General features: G+C 40.2%; 1 protein-coding gene across 10 annotated transcripts in view; it reads left to right on the plus strand.

The window, feature by feature from the left end:
* The window catches only part of dmd (dystrophin), a 1,939,431-nt gene that overhangs the window by 1,608,805 nt on the left and 305,822 nt on the right, over positions 1-24,804 (plus strand). For all 10 annotated transcript variants that reach the window (XM_059968142.1, XM_059968139.1, XM_059968147.1 and 7 more), the window contains one exon: positions 1,103-1,257. In XM_059968142.1, coding sequence (XP_059824125.1) covers positions 1,103-1,257 — 155 coding nt within the window. The remainder of the gene's footprint in view (positions 1-1,102; positions 1,258-24,804) is intronic.

Genomic DNA, 24,804 nt, shown 5'->3' on the forward strand with positions numbered 1-24,804 from the left:
AAGGTTATTGTGAAATTCCAGACAGAAGTTCAAGAACACTGGAACAGCAATCTGGGCTTTTTTTGGTAATATGAAGTGTAGCAGCAAGTCATCACCTGGTTGAATTGGAAAGAACGTGTCAAGTGAATTGTTTTCACCTGTTACAGCTAAGGACCACATTTATTATCCATCCTTAAATGGGTGCAGTTAGTCGCATGTAAGTCAGCGTGGATAAGGAGTGCAGATTTCCTCTCTGTAGGTCCAGGCAAGAGAGGGAGGAGAATCTCTTGGTGCTACAAAGATGAAAAGTATAAGACCAATATAGAAGCAAAGCTTCCGGATGAGGTTCACAGGGGAACCCAGGAAGTTTTGAGAAACAAAGGCCTGTTGTACATTCAAATGTAACTGGCAGCATTGACAGTGGAGGAAGTAGCTCTTTGAAACCAACAATCAGAAATATTTATTGAGTACACAAAAATAGCCACAGTGCAGAATATTACAGATTTATTTTTAAATAGGAGTTGGGAAAGAAGTAATTATTTTGTGTAAAAAGCGGATCGAAATATCATTCAGGCTTCACATGTTGTCAGCAATGAACAGCATGGTTGTAACAGCTGTGCGTTTTATAGCATTGTTCCATGGAGACATATCCAAGAAACAGTGAGTGAAAGGAATCTTGTGCTTGATACTGATTCAATGATCCACCTATTCTTTTCTGTGCTTGGACTGAAGAGAATTATACATGAGACATATACATACATTGAACTGTGAACTTCCAACATGCATGTGATTGTAAAAAATACAAGGCAAATGTGAAAAGATTGGGAATAAGTAGATTCATAAATCTGGTCTTCCAATTGCTGCAAAGTTAGCATTGCAGCAAAAATAACCCACTTCTTAGAGTTTTGGGAAAACCTTGGTGAATTTAGTGATATAATTTTCACGCTTTTTTAAAAAAATGTAGGCCACAAAAACAGCTGATCCGTAGAGCTGAGCCCGTGTCATACCAGACTTGGGAACAAGCATAAGTAATTTAATTTGTAAATAATGAATACATTCCATGCTTTTATTCAGAACTTTCTCGATAAGCGATATCAGAGATGTTTTGTTATTCTGGTTTCAGCAATTGATCAAGGAGCTGCGGCAGTGGCAGATAAAGGTGGACATGGCGAATGACCTTGCACGCAAGCTTCTGCGGGATTATTCAACGGATAATACTTCGAAGGTGGAAATGATGGCCAACAGCCTTCATGTTTCTTGGGCAGCTGTTAATAAAAGGTAATCTTTGGCTGTATCTCAGTTTTATGCCTTCCAAGAGCAATATCAAGCCTTGCTTGTCTTGCAGGTTGGGGGATGGGAAGTTACAGATTCATTCTTCTACTGAAGACAATTTTGATGTTTGCCAGTAAGCATTATGCATAGTCTTAGCATCTCGTGGACATATACCACTTAAAGACTATTATTTCAGCTTCCTGCCACAAATCAGAGAATTTATCAATTTCAAATGGGCTGAAATAGAGATTGCCAATTAACACAACAGGTCTCTGTTGCTTAAATCTGTTGCAGTTCAATTGAATTGCGTCTTATACAGTAGTTTAATTGCACAACCACAATTTCCAGGTCAATGTGATTTTTTTTTGAATGAGTGAAAACACAAAATGCTGGCAGAACTCAGCAGGCCAGACAGCATCTATGGGAGGAGGTAGTGACGACGTTTTGGGCCGAAACAGTCACTACCTCCTCCCATAGATGCTGTCTGGCCTGCTGAATTCTGCCAGCATTTTGTGTTTTTATTTATTTCCAGCATCTGCAGATTCACTCGTGTTGTTTTTTTTTGAATGAGGTTGTTTTCTGTTTCTGAAGTTGCTGACACCTAACCTGCAAGCAGAAGCCATTGAAACCCTGGTGCCAGTACCCTGAATGTCCTGCTGAGATATTAATTGGATACCTTTTGTCATACGCGCATTTCATTTGTGGATATTGTACAGCTTTGCAATTTTCAGACTGGAAAGTAAAAGGCAATAAATAACACAGCCTTAAATCGTGAGCAACATGTTCAGATTCCTTTGTCCAGAGAATAGATTTGTTTTGATGATGGGTTCTTTCTGTTAGCAAACCACAGCTGGGTGCATTTTCATCCATGTGAAAATTAAAGGTAAAAACAGCATGCTAAGGCCTGCAAGTGAATAATTATTCCATAAAATAGTTTTAATTTTGCAGACATGAGTAAGTATTGCATATCCTGGTTGAGGGAGAGGGTATTAGTTTCTTCTGCTTGTAGATTGCTTAATCGTTCACATGGAACTCTTACTTAATCCACAAGGCTTATTTTAATGCAAGTATCAACACATAAAATATGTTGGTTAATAATCACATTGATAAATAACTTTTATTGCCCAAGAATAGAAAATAAGCCCCTTGGGTTAAAAGCATGCCAAAATGAAACCGTTGGATGTCAGGGTAGATAGTGAATGGGACAGCCACTCATAAAGCAAATGCACCATCTTGTTTACAGTATATGACAAATTCCCTCACTCCCCTTGACTCCTTCCCCAGGCTCCCCACCCTACCAATCTTTGAGTCTGTGTGTCTATAAAGTAAATAGTTATGACTGTTTGGTTTTCAAGAAACTAGAATACTTAAGCATGGTATCATTCTGTTTGTCCTCCTCTGCACCCTTTTGAGAAACTTGTCATTCTTTTGCATTTAAAAGGAGGAAAGCTAAAGAAAAAACTTCAAATGCAGACGCACCAAGCCTTGAAGCCTTAGGAATATAATTCTTGCTTACTTATCATTATGATTAAATTTATCTGTTTTCTTCTGCTGCCTCCAATTTGATGCATGTAGATAGAGAAAATAAGAACTGTTTCTCCACTTCCAAGAAAGAGAAAAGTCCCCTTTTCTGCAGGGCCTGGTGTTATTAGTGCATCGTCCTGCATGCAGTTGCTTTGCCAGTTTGATTCAAGGTCATCCCTTCTTTCCTCCTGGACCAATTCAGACTTCAGACATTGCTGTTGATAGATTTGGATTAAACTGCTTTGCAGACACATAACAGTGAGTAAATAAGCTAGATTGAGGGAAATGACTTCTGTTCAACCCCAGCTGTAATTATTTCCCAAGACTAGAAGGAAAATTTGTTCAAGGTTGTACATCTTCACAGTATTACATCTCATGAAACTTTGCTCAACATATTCACTAGACATCAAAGGGGAAAAAGTGAAAGAGTTTTTATTTTGTTCTGTCTGCTTTGCAGACTCAATATGTGGTCAGAATCACTCATGTTTTTTTTTGCATCCTCATCTTGAAGTTATTTCCTTTACTATAGCTAAACTAAACTCGCAGCCTAACTGCCCTTTCCTGCTATCTCAAAAGCTTTGCCACCTTGAACTGCCAGAAAGTATGTTTAATATTGTGGAGTGGCAATTTCCAAGTGTCCTTAAGATATTTCATATTACTTCCTTTTCACCTTTGAAACTGTTGCAGCATGTTGTGATAACTACATCATTCTGGTGGTTCACAACATTTTGTCACAGACAACCATACTACTAGGTTCTTTTTTCATAATCATGTTTTACATGAGCCATTTGTTACATTTCCAGCAACATCCAACAAGTTCCATGCTGCCTTTGTACTTTGTTCTTCAAAATGCACCCATTTTTCTTTCCTAATGAAACATAGATATCTTAATATAACAGGGCCAGATTTAATTCTACATAGCAAAACACTTGAAATAGTCTGACAGCAGGTGAGGTTATATCCACTAAGACTCTGGGTGAGTCTCCCATTACTGGTAAAAACAGTACCCATTTCTTCCTTTTAGTTTGCATTCCTTATTTTATTTGCAAGACAGAAGGAGGCTATGCTGCTCACCTGACCCATGCCAACTCCAAGGAGACCAATCCCTTTAATTCCATAAATTCTGAGCCCAGTGCATTTTAACTTACACTTGCCCATCTCTCAGCTCCACGAAGGTCATTGGCCCAAAACGTAGACTGTACTCTTCTCCAAAGATGCTGCCTGGCCTGCTGAGTTCCTCCAGCATTTTGTGCGTGTTGCTCGGATTCCCAGCATCTGCAGATTTTGGCTTGTTTGTGATTGAACTTCATTTTTGCCAATAACCTGCACAAAGGTTTAATTTAGAGTAGAGTTGCCAGTTAAGCTAACCACTTTCCTGGCTGTAATTTGGCTATAGTTCTTCTGACTGTAGCAGCCCGTGATTTTTTAAAAAATGAAATAATAGAGTAGGAAAAGAAGTGTTGTTCCATGTTTGTGCTCTTGTGAAGATACGATGCCTTATGATTCCTGTGACCTTCACAACGTTCTCATCAGACACAAGTAATATCTAAAAGGAGGTGAAAATATGATTCAAAAACAGGTTAATTAACAGAAAGTTGTTTGAATAACTCCTCGTTTTGCAGCTGTTTTACTTTATATGTATTTGTCTTCTGGCCAGTAGAGACAAAGTCAGCATTTATCAGTCATCAGTTGACCTTAAAAGAGAAGATTGTGAGCAGCTGTTTTAAACCCCTGAACTGCTGTGCTGAATGGATACAGGGTATTATTCACTTCCAGGAAACAGATTCAGTGACAATAAAAACTTGTTCTTCCATGTCAGTATGTTATAAGAGATGTAGCCAGATTCTGATAAGACAGTTAATTTAGCCACTATCTTTTCGTTGGAAAGGATGTAAATTGCTTATAATGTTTATGAAATAAAAGTATCTTTGCTAGAACTCCACTAATTCTGCAGTTTTGAGAAGAGGCAGTGGAATCTAGTGTTGTCCACTAATTTTTGTCTTGAGTTATGATAATTGCAAGCAAATTAAATTTAAATTGAGATCTTTAATATACAAGCAAGATAATTATCTTGTCTGCTGTATATTTTTAAAATAAATCTTCTGGTTTCAAATCGACACAGCATTTATCTCATTTATAATATCTGGTTAACGAAAGACTATTTGCCTCTTTTCTTAATAATGTTGGACAGACTTCAACCTCCAAAGTGAATTTAAAATTATTCAGCTCAAGAGAGTTAGCATTCCACATAGTTCATAAAGTGAAAAAGATTGCAATTTTCAGTTGGTTAGGGCTGTTCCAATTTGTATTTTGTCTGAGATAATTGGTTTGCACTTAAATGGTTTTTTTGTAACTGTCTTTTGTAAAATACCTATTTTCCTAGGGCGGTTTAATTGGCACCAGTTTAGTTTCTGTTTGTGAACTATTTTATATCACCTTTGAGACAGATTTGTTTTATTTTCTTGCATCAGTTTTATTTCAAATATAATTCTCAAAATTGTTATATTCATCAGTAACATTTCAAACATGGATATGTTAAAATCAGAGCAAATTGCATTGCTTTTAATGCATTGATTCACCACTTTGTTCAGTAAAATGCCAATAAAATAACAGTTGAGTCTGTAAGATAAATTTGATAAATTGTCTTTCTCTTGATCTACTAGAGGGATGGTGTTTAACAAACCAGCAGCATACACTGAGTGGCCACCTTATTAGATACCTCCTGTACTTAATAAAGTTGCCACTGAATTTATGTACGTGGTCTTCTGCTGCATGAGTCCATCTACTTCAAGGTTGGACATGTTGTGCTATCTGAGATCCTTTTCTGCATACTGTTGGTGTATTACATCTTTATTTGAGTTACTGTTGCATTCCTGTCAGCTGGAACCAGTCTGACCATTCTCCTCTGACCACTCTCATTAACATGGCGTTTTTGCCCACAGAACTGCTGGGTGTTTTGTGGCGTTGCTTCATTCCCTTTGAAATCTCGAGCTGTTGTGCATGAAAATCCCAGTTTCTAAAATATGCAAACCACCCCACCTGGTTCAACAGTCAACGTCACTTTGATTACATATCTTCCCCATTCCGATGTTTGGTCTAAACAAGTGAACTTCCTGATCACGTCTGCATGCTCTTTTGCATTGAGGTACTGCCACATGATTGGCTGATTGGATATTTGCAATAATGAGCAGGTGTACCTAACAAACTGGCCCACTGAGTGTATGTTTCAGTGCATTCACTATTTCCAATTATACCCTTCTCAGTGAAACTATAGGAGAAAAAAACTGGAGAGCACAGTCACAGCTGATAAGGGAAGGCTAAGAAGATGTTATTAGATGCTTTCCAAGAATGATTAAACAGCCCCAAGGGCATTGTCTTCCATCTGTATTAAAGTTGCTCTGCAATGTTACCTTGCAATCTTACAATGTTACCTTGCAATTTTACAATGTTTTGACTGCAACTGCATGGTGTAGTTCTGCTGATAACTGCAGGCATCTGAACATGAATTAAAAGCGACAATCATTTTCATGTTAATTTCACAAATAGCCTAAAATTTACTCAATAGAGCTCCCCATGGCAACATCACTGGAGAAAGGGATAACAAATTCTGCTTCAGGTACAGATTATTGGTAAGTTGGTTTATTATTGTCACATGTGTACTGTCTTGTTATCATCGAGAGTGGAAAACTTTGTTTTGCATGCCACCCATTAAGGTCAAGTTATCACTTCTGTACGTTGAGGTGGTACAATTAAAAAATAATAATAAAATGTTAAATGTTACTTTTACAGAGGAAGTTCAGTGCAGGCAGACCATAAGGCACAAGGTAATGATGAGGGGGACTGTGAGGTCAAGGGTCCGTCGTATTATACAAAAGATCAGTTCGAAAGTCGAAATCAGCAGTATAAAAAAACCTCTCCTTCAGCCTGGTGGGATGTACTTTCAGGTTTTTGCCTCTCCTGCCCACAAGGAGGGAGAGAAGAGAGAAAGTCTAGGTTATGAGTCATCTTTGATTATGTTGACTGCTTTACTGAGGCAGCAGGAAGAGAAGACAGTGTCCACAGAAGGGAGGCTTGTTTTCTACGAGGGGTGATTGATAAGTTTGTGGCCTAAGGTAGAAGGAGTCAATTTTAGAAAACCTAGCACTTTGATTTTTCAACATAGTTCCCTCCTACGTGTATGCACTTAGTCCAGCGGTCATGGAGCATGCGGATTCCTTCTTTGTAGAAATGGTCCACAGCAGTGGTGATTGATAAGTTCGTGGCCTAAAGGAGATGAGCTATACAGCTGTTGTTGCATGCACGTGCAGTTCAACTCTTTGAGTGAAACTGCCGAAAGTTTGAAGTTAATAACTCATCTCCTTCTACCTTAAGCCATGAAATTATCAATCACCTCTCGTATGATGTGCTGAATTGTGTTCACAATTGTATGCAATTACAAAAGCTGGTGAGGGTCAAGTCAAGTCACTTTTTATTGTCATTTCGACCATAACTGCTGGTACAGTACACAGTAAAAACAAGACATCGTTTTTCAGGACCATGGTGCTACGTGAAACAGTACAAAAACTACACTGAAATACATGAAAAAAACTATACTAGACTACAGGCCTACCCAGGACTGCACAAAATGCACAAAACAGTGCAGGCATTACAATAAATAATAAACAGGACAATAGGCACAGTAGAGAGCAGTAAGTTGGTGTCAGTCCAGTCTCTGGGTATTGAGGAGTCTGATAGCTTGAGGGAAGAAACTGTTGCATAGTCTAGTCATGAGAGCCTGAATGCTCCAGTGCCTTTTCCCAGATGGCAGGAGGGAGAAGAGTTTGTATGAGGGGTGCGTGGGATCCTTCATAATGCTGTTTACCTTGCGGATGCAGCGTGTAGTGTAAATGTCCGTTATGGCGGGCAGAGAGACCCCGATGATCTTCTCAGCTGACCTCACTATCTGCTGCAGGGTCTTGCGATCCAAGATGGTGCAATTTCCATACTAGGCAGTGATGCAGCTGCTCAGGATGCTCTCAATGGGAGATGGACTTTTCTCAGACTTCGCAGAAAGTAGAGACGCTGCTGGGCTTTCTTTGCTATGGAGTTGGTGTTGAGGGACCAGGTGCGATTCTCCACCAGTTGAACACCAAGAAATTTAGTGCTCTTAACGATCTCTACCGAGGAGCCGTTGATGTTCAGCAGGAACATGTCAAATTTGTTTAGCTTCCTGAGGAAGCAAAAGTGCTGGTGTCTATGTATTAGGACCTAGACAAGCCATTGATGATGCTTTCCCCTAAGAACATGAAGTTCTCAACCATCTCAGCATCAGCACCATTGGCATAAACAGGAACATGCGCTTCCTGAAATCAGTGACCTACTCTTTTGGTGTGCTGACATTAGTGGAAAGGTTGTTGTCATGGTACCATGTCACTATGCTCTCTATTTTCATCCTGTACTCTGATTTAACTTTATTTGCGATTTGGCTCACTATGGTAGTATCATCTACAAAAATGGAGTTCTACAATAATCTGGCCACACAGTTGTGGGTATAGATAGTAAATTGGGAGGCTGAGGTTGCAACCTTGGGAGGCAACAGTGCTGAGGATAATTGAGCTAGAGGTGTTGCTGCTTATCCTTACTGATTGCTGCCTGTTGGTGAGGAGATCACGGATCGATTTCAAAGGAGGTGTTCAGTCCCAGGTCCAGGAGTTTGGAGATGAGTTTACTTGGAATTATGGTACTACAGGCAGAGCAGTGGTCAATAAATAGTATCTAATGTAGGTGTTTTTATAAGGGATCTCCTTCAATCCATCTTTCCTCCCAAAACAACAAACAAACCTGGCTAGCTGTACTTACATTTCACTGCCCATACCTTCCTGTGGTAGTATAGCATCCCTGCAGTAAGGCAATCTGCTGAACTTTTGCTTGACACTCAGCTTCAGAAGAAGCTAATATCACTAAAGCTACAGTAGCTTTGAAGCTTTTTGCCTTTTTTCCAAGTGCCACTGGAGATGTCAGTAATAACTTCAGGCAAGTTGTATTCTCTATAAGCACTAAGCAGGTGGCTGATGGCTTGTTTTAGAAGGAAACTATGTCCATGACTTTAGCCATATTTGTGCACAACAGAGATTATTTGGAGGCAGAAATAGGATGAGAGTAGCTCTGAGAATCATATGCTTCATTTGCAGTCTTGTTCCTCTTTCCGTGGCAGCTGGCATCATTCAGGGCCTCTGCATAATGATATCATTATCCCTCCTGCCACACATGTGAGAAGAAGAAGAAGAATGGCCCTTAACTGGGCAGTGGAGTTATTGGGGCACCGTCATGACGGTGTTTCCGTGGCAAGCTATTCTTGTTTTTACAAAGCCGAGTTGCTAGCTTGATGCTCAACCCGACTTGGATTCGAACTCGGGAAACTCCGCCGCTGATATTATTGCATCACCAAGCGGGACCCATCCATATGTGAGCATTACTCCAATATTGCCTTGTACAATGTGGGCTTCATACACATTTTAGTGAGTATCAGTAGATGGTATGTAATTTTAACATAATTTATCCAATTGTGCCAGACATAGAGAGGCCCAGCACCCTATCTGTAAAAGGATGGTATATTTTCGCACTGGTTTGTCTTCATTTACAATTATGCAGAATTAGAATACTGGAATGAGCACAAATGCTGCTTGTTGCTTTATACCGCACAATTGACTGCTCCTTCCAATCAATTACAACACATTTTAAAAATGGTACATACACATCCTTATTGGTCTGATCCCAAACCCGAAGAGAAGAATTCCAGTTTGGCTCCAGAATGGGCATGCTGAGGTTTCCTTTCCTCCAATCCATCACCCCTGACTTTTGAGCTGTTTTGGACTCTTGAACAGCATGCACAGATGGTCAGGATTATGGAGATGAGGTAATGAAGTCCAGCCCTCAAATTGTCATGGAGATCGCCCTTGGAAACAGGATAAAATGCATGGGCATTCCAACTGGCACAAGCTAAATTCTGTTTCATTTTTATTTTCAGTCGCAGATTTCCTCAGAGATCATGCCATTTTAGATTGCCTGTTTGCTGCCCTACTCTTAGTCACCAAACAGGTAGCCTTAACTTACTATGAGATGTTCCACTCCATCACTATACACCTTGCGTGAGGCCAGTTCTCATTTGTCAGTAGTACATTGGGGGTGACTAAGGCAACGCATGCGTATCTGCTTTGTAGCCCACATGCAACAGCCACATCTATTTGTTAAACAGAGATGGGCAAAGCTTCACTTTTCTGAAAGCAGAATCGCCATTACAATAGCCGGAAGGTAATTTGTATAGTTGCTTGATACATGCTTCTATTGTACAGAGACTGTAGAAGGAGCTGTGGGAGAATATGAGTCACATTGATGAGCTCACTTCAGATGAACATTTTCCACCCATCTGGCAAGATCTACTTAGAGTTCTAAATGTTACTTCCCTCTATACCTCTGTCCAATTAACAACCCCAGGAAATATGCACTTTTCATCCTCAACTAACACCTGTTTCAGCCATTGCAAAATGGACCATTCATTTTCCAGCCTACAGTATAATTACAGGATCAAAGGAGACTTACAGTGCCAGTTGGTCTTTTACAAAGCCAACAGAGCAATAAATCCACTATTTCACATCCCCCTTGTTGCCCAATATTTTCATCCATTTTAAAATATTAAAATTCAGTTTTCCCTTAGGCGCTGAAGTGGTCTCTGCCTCTCCGACCATTGGAGCAGCGTTGCCAGCAGTTCCATCCTTTTTGTGAGCAATAAACATGTATATCCTGGCACTCATGCTGATGCCACTGGGCGCATATTTCAGACTACCAGCGGGAAATGCATTTTTCACAGCATATTATGCAAGGACATTTCCCCTGGCAGTACTCCTAATTCTCATGATGAGAGATTTAAATTGATAAACCCATGTAACTGACACCACATTCACAGAGGTCTTTACTGAATCAAATCTTTACTCAATGAAATGAGGCATCTGTCCAAGCAGAATGAGATAATGACTTCTTACCATCAACATCTCCACTATCTGTCAGAAAGTACTACATTCAGTATCCTTTGAGTCTTCCTTGTTATCTTTAGGAAGTGCAAAGTATTGTGTAGTAAACATTGTAATATCCCCTTTAAGCTGCTGTAAGCTTTAGATTTTCTCATAGACCACCTCCCTCACTCCACCTGATTGACGGTGAGACAATCCAAAATCCTAATTCCAATGCTAGCTCAACTATGGAAGCCAAATCTACTATAGATGTGTCCTCAGTCTTGATATTGGTACATTAATGTCCTAGGATCAAAAAAAACCTCCCAATCCCTCCCTTGCAGGCAAGGAAATAGCAAGTCTTTAAAATGCGCATTTTCACATTGTTAAATGTTTCTCTTCCAAAAACTAGACAAGCTCTTCTCAATATTGATGTCAATGCAAACCTTTTTTAAAAAAAATTATGAAATCATTTTTACTGGGTGTCTCTGGAAATGAGGCTCGTTAGCCCTTCGTTAACAGCCAGTAAACTCCAGGGCAAGAAACCCACCTTTCTTGAGCTTCATATCTCTGGAGTGTTTATGACTTTGGTCGCTAAGTCTGTGAGGTTGGAATGTTTCGCCAACCCGAACCCCAGTTTGTGTGAATGCTATGTGATTTACTGCCCCGGCAGTCAGCCATCAGCAAGAAATAATAGATTGTACACTGCGTACAACTATGAAGAAGTTTATTTAAGAATGTTAAATTATTAAAGGAAAGAAAGGAAAAAACGAGAAGGGCCTATTATACTTTAACAGTCATTTGTGCACGGTGGAGCTCAACTCTTCCAGATGCCATTGTTTTCGATGTACACATCGAATGTTGCCCGAAATCCATCGCGAACAAATGGGCTCTCCCTCAGGCGTATTGGCCCGTCCTCCTTGAAGCCATTCATCTGCAGAAATCACCTCGTGCAGCAGGGACGGCATCCTCAGCCGTCTTCCCTCCTGTCTTCTCCCAGCTCCCACCAGCAAAGACCTTAACCCACACTAGTGTCCCTCACAAAAACTCTCCACCTAGCATTCTCCAGAACCTTCTCCCAATTCCACCATCCTGATTGGTTGACACCACAATCTGAAGTTAAACAACAAAGTCCCTTATCTCATCCCAAACTCAAACAAGCTGAAAGCAGAACAGACTGCTCTTACAGAACTGCTAAAATGAAATACTTACAGCATAGCGGTAAAACTCTTAACTGGGGTGTTACACTTATATAGTGTAAAATTGTTTCGTTAATTGTCAGGAAGAGTGGCTTCCAATGGAACTTCATTTCAAAGAGGTGCCCGAAACAGCCATAGAGTTAAAAAAAAATGTTTTGCTGCATCTGATGTGTGAAATAGGTGAAATCATCTAAACATTGATTTATTTGTTTTAATAGACAATTCATTATACTGACCTTGTAAGAAAGACCAGCTTCATATCATGTGGAGTTAGAATATTAATGAATCCATAAATTTTGAATGCAGCGGAGTAATATTGCTGAAGAATCGCACAGAAAAGTTGAAAGACTACTGAAGGAAAATTTAAATTGTCTCCAAACGTTATTTCAAATTGGAAGGCTGATACCCTTATTTAAGTCAGTGATCCCAATTGACTAATTTCTACTCAAGCACAAGTCAGGAGAGCATAGGAATTATGGTTAACTCATCTGTTTTAGGGAACCACAAATGATAAGTAACACCCACCATCCTCCCCCTGTCAAATAATTCACAATGTATAATATAGACAACCGTGAGAGAAATCGTTCTGGTCATTTCATGGCCATTCACTGATATTCATGGAGCAGTTATAGCAAAGAAGTCTTTGAGCTCATTTCACTTTGATCATTTAGATCAAAGCAATCTCCCTATTTATAACTTCCATGAAGCACTAAGTTCTTAGCACAACAAATCTTGAAAGAGAAATTTTTCCTCAAATGAATAACTTTGCAAAATCATGTTCCACAAATTTATGTAGTAAGGGCTTCTGTATTTGGTAATTTAACTGTTGCAACTATGCTCAAAGCAACTGACAGTTGTGATCTCATACCTTGGAAAGAATCACAGCAGAGTTCTGGAGCAACTATTGGATTGTTTGGCTATCGTTTTCAGACTCATGGTACTTGACATTTTAGTTGGTCTAATCTCATTTTCTTGTGTTGACATCTCATTTACACTACCATTTTATAAACTTATTTTTCTTCTCTTCAATTTTTCCATAACAAGCTGAGCTTAGTGATTATATTTGTCCTGATTCCTACAGTAGGTAAGGGCTAGCATCATTTGCTAGAGTGCTGAGCTTTTTCATTACGGACATTTTCTTATACCCGAACTTAGATAAACTCAACATACCAGAAAATGCAAATCAGGCCATCTCAAGCAGAGCCAACTTGTTTCAGAATTTGTATTTCGGGAGTTAGGAATTATTGCACTTAATCATAAAAACAATAACACCTAGACAAGTCCATGTACACATTTAAAAATTATTTTGTGTGCAATTGAGTCACAATTTTAAAAAGCTATTAGAGAAAAAAGAACAAAGTCATAGCAGCATTTAAAGGACCATGCACTTTATAAAGGTCAACTGCAAGATTGTGAAGAAATAATGTTATTCAGTATAGAGTGTATTTTAAACATATTGAGTGTAAAAATGATGCACTCAATTTTCAGTCTGACCAATTTTTCACCCATATCTTCAAAGCTTGTCTTGATCTTTGTACATAGATACCTAGAGACATAGAGCAGTAGAACACCAAAATGGACCCCTCAACCTATCTAGTCCCATTGACCCACACCTGGACAATACCTCTCCGTCCCCTTACAATTCATGTACATATCCAAACTTCTCTTAAATGCAACAATCTAACCCACATCCACTACTTCCATTGGCAGCTCATTCCACACTCACAACACCTTTGAATAAAGAAACTCCCTTTAAGTTCCTCTTAAATGTCGCCATGAACTGCTATGTACTTCCTTCTTAATGAGGACCTCTGCCTTGCCTTTTATTCTAAGACAAACATACAAGCCCTGTGCTCTCAATATTTCACTTATGAAGGCCACCCACTTTGCTAGAAAACAACTTATCCTAATCCACATCTGTTAGGTACTTTCTGATGCCATCACAATTTGCCTTTCTCCAATTTGGAATCTCAACCTGAGGACCAGTCCTATGCTGCATATTTGTCTTGAAACTAATGAAATTATGATTACTAGACACTCTACAAGCACTTCAGTCACCTGCCTGTGTTGTTCATTATTATGAGAACAGTATTGCGCTCTTTCTAGTTGGGACCTCTATAATTTCAGTAAGGAAACTTTCCAGATCATTTTTGACAAATTCTATCTCATCCAATCCTTTTTACAGTATCGGAGTTCCATTCTATATGTGGAAAGTTAAAATCACCAACTATCAAAACCATATTTTTCTTGCAACTGGCTGTTATTTCTCTACAAATCTGCTCCTCTAAATCATACTAACTATTATATGGCCTATAATATTAACATGGTCATCTCTTTCATAGTCTTCTGTTCCATCCATGTAGCTTAAGTAGACAAGCCCTCCAGTCCATACTGTCTGGACATTGCTGTGACATTTTCCCTGACTAGCACTGCCCCTCATCTCCCTCCCCTAACCAAGTCTTTCTAATGGCTACAATACCATAATTCCACAAGCTGATCCAAGCTGGTCCCACCTTTCCTGGAATGATCCAAAAATCTGAAGCTCTCCTAACTGCATCATCTCATTATAGCCACTTCTTAAGCTGTATTACCCTCCTATTTCTAGCCTCATTAGTACGTAGTGTAGAGTAGGAAGCCTGAGATCACCACCCTGGAGGTCCTGACTTTTAACTTAGTACCTAACTCCCTGAACTCACTCTGCAGGACCTCGTCATGCTTCCTGCCTATGCCATTGATACCATCATGGACCACCCTCCTCCTTAAGAATGCTATGGACTTGATCCAAGGCATCCCTGACTTTGGCACCTGAGAGGCAGCATACCATATGGAAGTCTTGTTCTCATTCACAGAATTTCTATCTATTGCCCTTAACCAATAAACCCCCATCACTACTGCTCACTTCTTCTCCTCTCCTCCCCTTCTGAGTCACAGAACCATACTCTGTGCCCATCATGACTGCTGTGGCTTTCCTCTGCTCGGTTCTCTCCCACCCCTCCCCCAATCGCATCCACTTGTTAGTGAGGGGAATGGCCAGAATACTACCCTGCACTGGCTGCCTATTACATTTCCTTTTCCTGATCATCACACTTTTACTTATATCCTGCACCTTAGGTGTAACTACCTCCCTGTAATGCCTGTTAGTCAACTCCTCAGCCTCCCGAATGACCTGGAGTTCACCTAGTTCCAGCTTCCGTCTCTGAATGCAGTCTGTTTAAAGCTGCAGCTGGATCTGTCTCCTGTAGATGTAGTTGTCGGGGATGCTGGAGGTGTCCGTGTCTTTCTATATCCCACAGGAGCAGCACTCCATTATCCTGACTGTCATTCCCACTGCTCTAACTCTGCAATAAAAAAGAAACCTGCCAGATCTGATCTTAGATTCCACCTTTACTCGAAGCCTCTTAAGCCAAAGCCTTAGCTCCTCACTCTAACCCTGGCACACACACTATGGCCACTCTAAAGCTAACTTCTTTTTATTGACCTTAGCCAAGTGCCTAATAGCCCCAACAAACTCAAGCTCTGCCAGAAGTCCCAACAGGCCCACTCCTTTTTTAAATCTTGCACTTACTCATAACAGGCAATGGCTCAAAGGATCTCATGAGAAACTGTGGTAAGCATACAGATAGAACTCAGAATTAGGAAGCAAATGGAATGTGTTCTTTTTTCTCTCTCCAAGGGAGACAGAGTACAAACCACAAGAGATTATATTCTATCTGTACAAGATATTGGCGAGACTGCTGCTGGATTAATGTGCTCAGTTTTTGTCTCTTGTTTAGGAGTGACACTAGAATGGGAGCTGTTCAGGGAAAGTTTAACAGATTAATTACTGGGATGAAATGGTTTTCTTTTGAGGAAAGGTTGAAAAAGCTGGGACTTTCCAACAGGAGTTGCGAAGTATAAGAGTTGATCTCATGCAAGTAAGGAAGATTCTAAGGAGGCTTGTCAATATTGATGCTGACAGGATGAATTCTCCATGGGAAATCTGAAATTAAGAGTTATAGTTTCAAGCTTCAAAGTACATATATGTCATCTTGTATAGCACTGAGATTCATTTTCTTGCAGGCATACTCAGTAAATCCAATAACCATCATAGAATTAATGGAAGATCGCACCAACAGGACAGAGAGCCAGTGAGCAGAAGACAACTTACTGTGCAAGTACATAAAGAAAGAAATAATATTGAATAAATAAGCAGTAAATAGTGAGAACATGAGATGAAGAGTCCTTAAAAATGAATGTATAGGTTGTGGGAAGAGTTCAGTGGTGGGGCAAGTGAAATTATCACCTTTGGTTCAAGAGGGTTGAGGGGTAATAACTGTTCCTGAGTTGGCGGTGTGGGCCCTGAGGCTACTGTACCTTTCTCCTGATGCAGCAGCAGGAAGAGATCGTGACATGGATGATGAGCCTCCTTGATGATGGATGCTGCTTTCCAATGACAATGCCCTGTATAAATGTGCTCAGTGGTGGGAAGGGCTTTACCCATGATGGCCTGGGCCATATCCACTACTTTTCAAGGACATTGGTGTTTCCATTCCAGGCTCTGATGCAGCCAGTCAATATACTCTCCACTACACACTTATAGAAGTTTGTAGAATTTTTAGATGCTGTGGCAAATCTTTGCAGACTCCTAAAGAAGTAAAGGTGCTACAATAACAACATTCAAGATTCAAGATTGTTTAATGTGATTTCCAATACACGTGGAAAAGAGAGCAAAATCATTGTTACTCCAGATCTAATCAGCACAATAAAGAAACACAATAAGGTAAAGAACAATAATTTAAAAACACACTAAATATAAATACATAAGATAGCTTATATGCGTAGATTGATCGTGGTCCATGAAGTAATTGATTTGTGTCCAGGAGTTTCTGTACATAAGGTAACTCTAACAGGACATTATAAAATAGTGGTAGTTGGGGGTGTGGTGGGGTGGATTAGTGGGTGGAGGTGTTGATCAGTAGCTATTTTTAAGGCTGGTGGTCCTGGTATAGATGTCACATAAGCTCCTCCCAATTTGGTATGGGACAAACAGTCCATGAGTAGGGTGGCCGGGATATTTAATGATGTTACTGGCCCTTTTCTGACACCTTTATGTATGTAGGTCCTTGAGGTGAGGAGGCTGGTGCCAGTGATGCATTGGGCAGTTTTGGCTACCCGTTGTAGAACTTTCATGGGAACAACAAGAACGGTGTCACCCTATTAAGTAAGAGATGGGGGTGGTTTTCTTCACTCAAATGTTCATGAACCTTAGGAATTCTCTCCCTCAACTGAGTCATAAATGTAGAATCACTGAATGTACCACAGATCGCTTTTGGGAGAGAATTGGATGGGGAACAGGGGCTGAGGCTACAATCAAATTAGTCATGATCATATTGAATAGTGAAGCAGGCTCAAGGGCTTGCACAGCCCACTCCCATTCCTATTTGTTGTGCTTGATGTTTGTACAAATTCCTTACTCTTTTTTGGGGAGTTGCTGCAGCTTCACTGTCAGGAATTGAGCATCTCATTGAGAAAGTAATTGAGAAATTAGTGGTCAATTCTTAATTACAAGCTCAGAAAATGTCAAATTACTCAGAATTAGGCAGTTGCAAGAATGCCAGAATTTCCTTGTAAAACTCAGGCCAACTGCATAATCTTCTTTTTCTTAAACCCATCTTGGTCACATATTGGACCCATATTGGTCACTTTTAGCAGCTCACCAGAGTTCTCTGTCCTTGGCCAGTCTTTCAAGTTGTCCCCAGGTGCAGCCCATCTTCTCGAGCCTTCCTCTCCCAGGGATGATGTCTTTGGAGCTTCTGTAACTCAGGGCTTTTACAGGATGGGGTTGCTAGCCCCTTACCCAACCCTCCTCAGTTTGCAGCCTGGACTGGGACTGTTCATGGTACAGTTCAGCTATACAATATACTGATGTTAACAACATAATATTTCCCTAAGTGGCAATTCTATCTTCCACTTACAAGATGGAAGAGCAAACCTGAGCAAAAGGCTAATGAGTTGGGTGAAAAGATCTCCCAGGCTCACTGGAGGTCAGTTAGATACATCAAATTCAACTCCTGCCTGAAAGCAGTGACATGTCCAGTTTTGCATAAAGCAATCCCTTAAGTCACTCTTCTTGATTTTCTTCAGTAGACAAGAGAAGCACAAAATAAAATAATAACTCAAAAATCATGTTGACAGCTTTAAAGCTGTTTTTTTTCTTGAACATCTTGGGAACAAAAGACTGAGATGCTGCCTGAATTTTGTTCCTAAAAGTGATGAGTGACACAAACTGAATGTGAATGCAATGAATCTTAAGATAATGACCTGACCCTTATGACCTTGCATATATCAATTTGGACACAACAGTGAGGTGGTTGGGACTATTAAAATTGGGGTTTATATAGATTCATGGAGATTTAGAGTCATAAAAAATAGTTTTGTCCATGCCAAACAATTAATGTGCCTCATACAATGGACTTGCACCAGGACCATGGCCTCCCATACCCCTCCCATCTATTTACAAATACTAATTAACATGCCCTGCCAGTCCAATTTATTTAGATTTATAGAGATAGCATAGTTACAAGTCTTTCAGGCCCAATGAGCCCAAACTGCCCAATTACACACGTGGCCAATTAACTTCTTTAGAATGTAGGAGGAAACCTGAGCGCGGGGAGAACATACAAACTCCTTACAAACAGCGGTGGGAATTGAACCCAGGTCACTGGCACTGTTAGGCTTACCACTACGCTGCCGTGCCCTGTTAAAATAAGCTAACCTGCAGGTCCTTAGAATGTGATAGGAGACCAGGGCACCGAGAGGAAACATTGATTGCCTCAGGGAGAACTTGCAAACTCCACACGGACAGCCCTTGAGGTCAGTGTCAAAATGGCATCTGTGACATTGTGAGACAGTGGTTCTACCAGCTGTGCCACTGTGCTGACTGAACACTGAAGAAAAAATAAAATCTAGCTCCCCCCCATTTCATTTCTTGAAAACAAAACTTTCTTTGTAAGTCTATGCTCCAATTGCAGCTGTTGTATATTGACTGTTGTACCTGACATAAAATTAGTCAATTAATTTATTAGCTGCCTCACTTCTGAGACAGAAAGTTCCTACTCTGAATATTGAGCGCAAGCTCTGTACTGAACAAAATGTGGGAGGCCTCATTGATCAGATATTATTCAGATGATATTATTTTAAAGAAGAGCAAAACACGTATTTCAGTTTTCTTGGCAAATCAATATGCAAAATCTGAACATTATCGTTTCTGTTTGTTGATCTCTCTGTGTGCTTGATGCACCATCAATAACTCACACTGAGACGTAAGGCGAGATATCGGCTTTTATTGACTGGAAGAAGGAACCAGGAGTGAGTGTCCATCATACTATGTCCTGGAGACTGAGGCCGAGCGTCAGGCCTCAGATCGCCTTTATACAGGGGCCTGTGGGAGAAGCCACAGGAGCAGTCAGCAGGGGGTGTGTCCAGACAGGCACATAGTTCACCACAGTGCTAATTAGCAATGACTTTCATTACAGTATTTTTCAAAAGTAACAAAACTTAAGTACTTTACCTCACCACTATCCATGTTCCTAAACATTTCTTGCAGCTGAGGCAGCACTTCACATGTAAATTAATGTGAGGTCATTAATTGCTTCCATTGTTCCCAGTTTGTCCTCCATTACCTGACTTATCATACCTAAGTTAGGGGATTGCTTCATTGAGTGCCTTTGCTCCATCTGCATAACAGCACAGACCTCCTGGTAACTAGCCATTCTAAAGCCACTTCCCATTCCCATATTGAGATGTCTGTCTACCGGCTCCTCTACTATTCAGTTGAGGCCAGACACAGGCTAGAGGAACAATATCTCATACCTCATCTAGATGGTCTCCAACATGATGTCATCGATATTGATTTCTCTAAATCCCGGTAAACCATAAGACCAAAGACATGTGAGCAGATTTTGGCCATTTGGCCCATCAAGTCTGTTACAACTTTTGTTTGTGGCTGATCCATTATTACTTCCAGCCCCAATCTCCTGCCTTATTGACATATTGCTTCATGCCTTGACCAATGAAGAATCTCTGTCTTAAATATTTGTAAAAACTTGCAGCCCTGTGGTAACAAATTCCACTTATTCAGCACTCTCTGGCTAATGAAGTTCCTCCTCATATCTGTTCTAAATGGATGTCCCTCTATTTTGTGTCCTCTGGTCCTTGTCTCTCTCACCATAGGAAACAGCCTGTTAGTATCCACTCTATCAAGACCTTTCACCATTCGAAAGGTTTCAATTCAGTCACCTATCATTCTGCTGAATTTTGGTGAATATAGGCCCAGAGCCATCAAACTTTCTTCATATGATAAGCTGTTCAATCCTGGAATCAATTTCATGAACCTCCTTTGAACCCTCTACAGTTTCAGCACATCATTTCTAAGATAACAGACCCAAAACTGTTCACAATACTCCAAGTGAGTTCTCAACATTACATCCTTGCTTTTATACTCTCGTCCTCTTGAAATTAATGTTAACATTGCATTTGCCTTCCTCACCACAGACTCAACCTGCAAATTAACCCTTTGTGCCTCAGATTTTTGAATTTTCTCTCCATTTAGAGACTAGTCTACCCTTTTATTTCTACCAAAATGAATGACCATACACTTTCCAACACTGTATTTCATCTGCCACTTCTTTGCCCAGTCTCCTAATCCAAGTCCTTCTGTGGCCTCCCTTTTCCCTCAAAACTACCTGCTCCTCCACATATCTTCGTATCGTCCACAAACCTGGCGACAAAGCAATCAATTCCATTATCCAAGTCATTGACAGCAGTTCCATTAAAGACTGCTGTGGAATACCACTAACCACCATCAGCCAACCAGAAAAAGCTCCCTTTATTTCCACTTTTGCCTCCTGCCAATCAACCAGTGATATAACCATGCTAATATTTTTCCTGTAATATCATGGGCTCTTAACTTGTTAATCAGCCTCGTGTGGCACCTTGTCCTCCCTCTGGTTCCCCACCTCCTTCCCTTCATTCCACGGGTCATTGTACTTTCCTGACAGATACCATTTTTCAGCCCGTTCCCTCTTTAACCTGTCACTTCCCTCCCTCTCACCTCAATTCACTTGTCACTTGCCCAGCTCTTGTTTTCCTACCTCCCACTTTCTGCCCTCTTTCCTTCTTGTTCTCATGAAGGGTCTAGGCCTGAAATGTTGACTGTTCATTTCTGTCTTGATGCTGCCTGACCTGCTGAGTTCCTCCAACATTTTATTTTGTGTGTATTGCTCCATTCCAGCATTTGCAGTATTTCTTATGTCTCCATCAAGTGCTTTTCTTCTTGTTTCTAATATCTACAGTTTATTTTTGTTTGCCCTTCATTTATATGTATTCCAGTGGCTAACAAACACTTTGTGGGAAAAATTTAGGCTTGAAAGGTATTAAAAGTATGGGTTTCTATTCATGGAGAGCATTAATTTCCTGTAGGTTCAGCCAAATACAGCTTTGTCCCCTTGGGTGGTCTTGGAACCATTGATTAGTGGATAGGAAGATCACTATTCTTAATTTTTTTGCTTTCCTAGTTTATCCACTGATAAACCTATGACATCATGGCTTTTTGGGTGCAGAGTTCGGACACAAGCCAAGCCTGACCTGACTTTGCCTTGTTGTCCCACCCAAACCAAACTGCTTATTTGTGGTTATTTTCCTTCTTGATCCTCTCAGACCTGACCATTGCTATGAATGTAGAAGTCTTAGCATTGGTTACTGCAAACTGGGTAGTATGCAGGGCTAGTTAGCAGGATACAGCAGCAGTTGATCCAAGCCAACTCCAGATGACGCTCTGGACTGTCCAGCTAATTCAAGCCCAACACAAGGATGCCAAGTGAGGTGTTGTTCATCAGCATTGGTTGCACTTACTAAGAGTAATTCTATATTGCTTTGTTTATTTGGTCAGGAAGTAAGCCAGTTTTGTATTTGTTTAGGAATGTTCAGATTGGTTTGGTAGTTTTATGTATATTTTTCAAAGCTCATATGATCAAGCATCACACCAATTATTTTTATATTAAGCCTTAGAAGTGTAATTCATTCATTTAACTTGTGTTTCCAGTTGACAACAAGATTGACATTGTCAAATGCTGGTTTCTGAGTCCACTTCACTAAAACCAAGTATTTGACATCAGATTGTGTTGGTCAGTTTTTTCCTTGTACTGCTCCACTCTTCTCTATACCCACAACTCTGTGTTCAGGCATAGCTCAAATGCTACCTCTAAATTTATGGTTGATACAACCATTGTTGGAAGAATTTCAGATGGTGAGAAGATGGCGTACAGGAATGAAATATTACAGGGTGTATAGTTCCAACCAGTTGGGTGATGTTGCAGCAACAACCTGGCACTCAACATCAATAAGACCAAAGAGCTGATTATGGACTTCAGGAAGGATAAGATAAGGGAACACAAACCAATCCTCATTGAGAGAGTGAGCAATTTCAAGTTCCTGGGTGTCAATATCTCTAAGAATCAAACCTGGTGCCAACGTATCGATATAAAGAAGGCAAAATGGTAGCTGTATTTCATCAGTAATTTGAGGAGATTTGGTTTGTCACCTAAAACACTCAAACTTCTACAGATATACTGTGGGGAGCATTCTGACTGGCTGCGTTATTGTATGGTATTGGGGCTATTGCACAGAGAGTTATAAAATTAGTCAGCTTCATCATGGGTCCGAGCCTCTGTAGTATCCAAAGCAGTTCCTCAGAAAGGCGGTTTCCGTCATCAAGGACCCTTACAAGATTGAAGGTGCATGCTAAGCGATTTAGGGTCAGCATCTTTCCCTCTGCCATCCAATTTCTAAATGGGCATTAAACACATGAACACCATCTCATTAATTTTCTTCTAATTTTTGTTTTTGCACTACTTATCTTCATTTAACTGTTTAATATACATGCTATACATATATATTCTGTAATTATGTTTTTTTCTATATTTATCATGTATTGTATTGTACTGCTGCCATAAAGTTAACAAATTTCATGAGGTATGCTGGTGATATTAAACCTGATTCTGATTCTGTATCTCTCTGTTCTTTAAATCACAAAAAGAAGTTCAAGTTACCTTCATGCTGAGTGTGCTTTTTCTGGTTTACAAGTGGGTATTCTGTGCACTAAGGCAGCCAGAGCCAAGAAATAACTTCTGTACTTACTTTAGGAATGTTAAGGAAATGCTCAAGGTGTCATAGAGTACTTAACAACAAGACCATGCACTGTGATTGTGACACAGTTAACCTGACATACTCATTTATTCTTTTAAAATCATGTATGTTTTCCATTGAGAGGATGGTTTGCTGTTATAAAATACTTGTTTTAAATTACTGTTGATCAGGAGAATGTGTTCTCAGCGTCTTGGATTTCATTGTGCCTATTTGTGGGACTGTGCATTTTCAGATGCTGCAGCTCAACACAATCAGTGAGTGCAGTCATTTGTGAATTAAATGGAAGGTTAAGTGCAGAAGAAACTGCCTTCCACTTGAGTAGACAAATTTGATTTCCCTCAGCTTTCCCTTAATCTGCTTGCTTCTGGAGAAACTGGGTTGCAAGATGCAGGAAGCTGATGAGATAGGAGAAGATTTGGCGTTATTGATTGGGACAATCATTTGATAGGTGTGATGGTGGACTGGCAGTGGTTAGCATTCGAAGAAATGTCACATAAGTTACAAAAGAAAATCCCTTTTTGACACAAACCCCCAATAGGCCTGAAGATTGGAAACATTTTAAGATACAGTGAAGACCAAGTAATTGATAGAGAAAGTCAGTAGACTAGCCAATAATATAAAAATGAACGAAAACGGCTTTTATAGATATGTGGAAGGGAACAGATGACTGAGGGCAAGTACGGTCCACTTGCGGACAGATGCATTGTAATTTATAATGGGGGAAAAAGGGAAATGGCAGAAATGTTAAATGGTTGTTTTGCATCATGGGAGAAAATTCAAAAACATGCCAGTCATATTGGACATTCACCAGTCTAGAGAGGAGGTGGAACTGGTGGGTTTAGTGATGCCAAGATAATTCCCAAGGAGCCAATGGTTTATGCCTTGGAATTTCTGAAGTAACGGCTTTAGCATCACCTTTGCCATAATACCATGAGAGATAGGAGCAGAATTAGGCTATTCAGCCCATCGAGTCTGTTCCACCATTTCATCATAGCTGATTTATTACCCTCTTAACCCTATTTTCCTGCCTTCTCCCCATAACCTTTGACGCCCAAATTACTGAAGAACTTATCAACCTCCGCTTTAAATATACCAAATGACTTATCCACCACTACTGTCCAGAAACAGCATTCTGTCATAAGTGTCCTCATTATCACGATGTGCTAGGGCCAGGTTCATAACAGATGCTATGGGATCTGTTGTAGATCGGTTCTATCCATAAGCATATTGAGGAGTGTCCAGTGTGTTAGGGATGGAGTTTTTGATAAGTGCCATTTTCAGCTGTTCAAAACACTTCATGATGTTTGGCCTCAGTGTGATCGAGCAGTAGTCATTTAGTTTTGAAGCTGCGCTTTGGTACAGGGATGATAGTGACTGATTTGAAGCATGTCGGGACAGCAGCCTGGGTAAGTGAAGATGAGTTTGCCATGTCAAGGGGTTTCACCCATTGTGGCTGCGCTTTCTACAGTTTAGAATAATGAGGAAATCTCACAAAACATAGAAAATTCTCAAGGCTGTGACAGACCAGATGAATGAAGGTTTGTGGGAATTGACATGGAAAATGACATGATCTTTACTTTATTTCTTCAGCCAACGAGAACAGCGAGAAGATTTTAAAGGGAGACAGTTATTTCTTCAACAGTTTGATCGGGGCACAACTG

The sequence above is a fragment of the Hypanus sabinus genome, chromosome 4, assembly GCF_030144855.1.
Source record: "Hypanus sabinus isolate sHypSab1 chromosome 4, sHypSab1.hap1, whole genome shotgun sequence".
Lineage (NCBI taxonomy): Eukaryota > Metazoa > Chordata > Chondrichthyes > Myliobatiformes > Dasyatidae > Hypanus > Hypanus sabinus.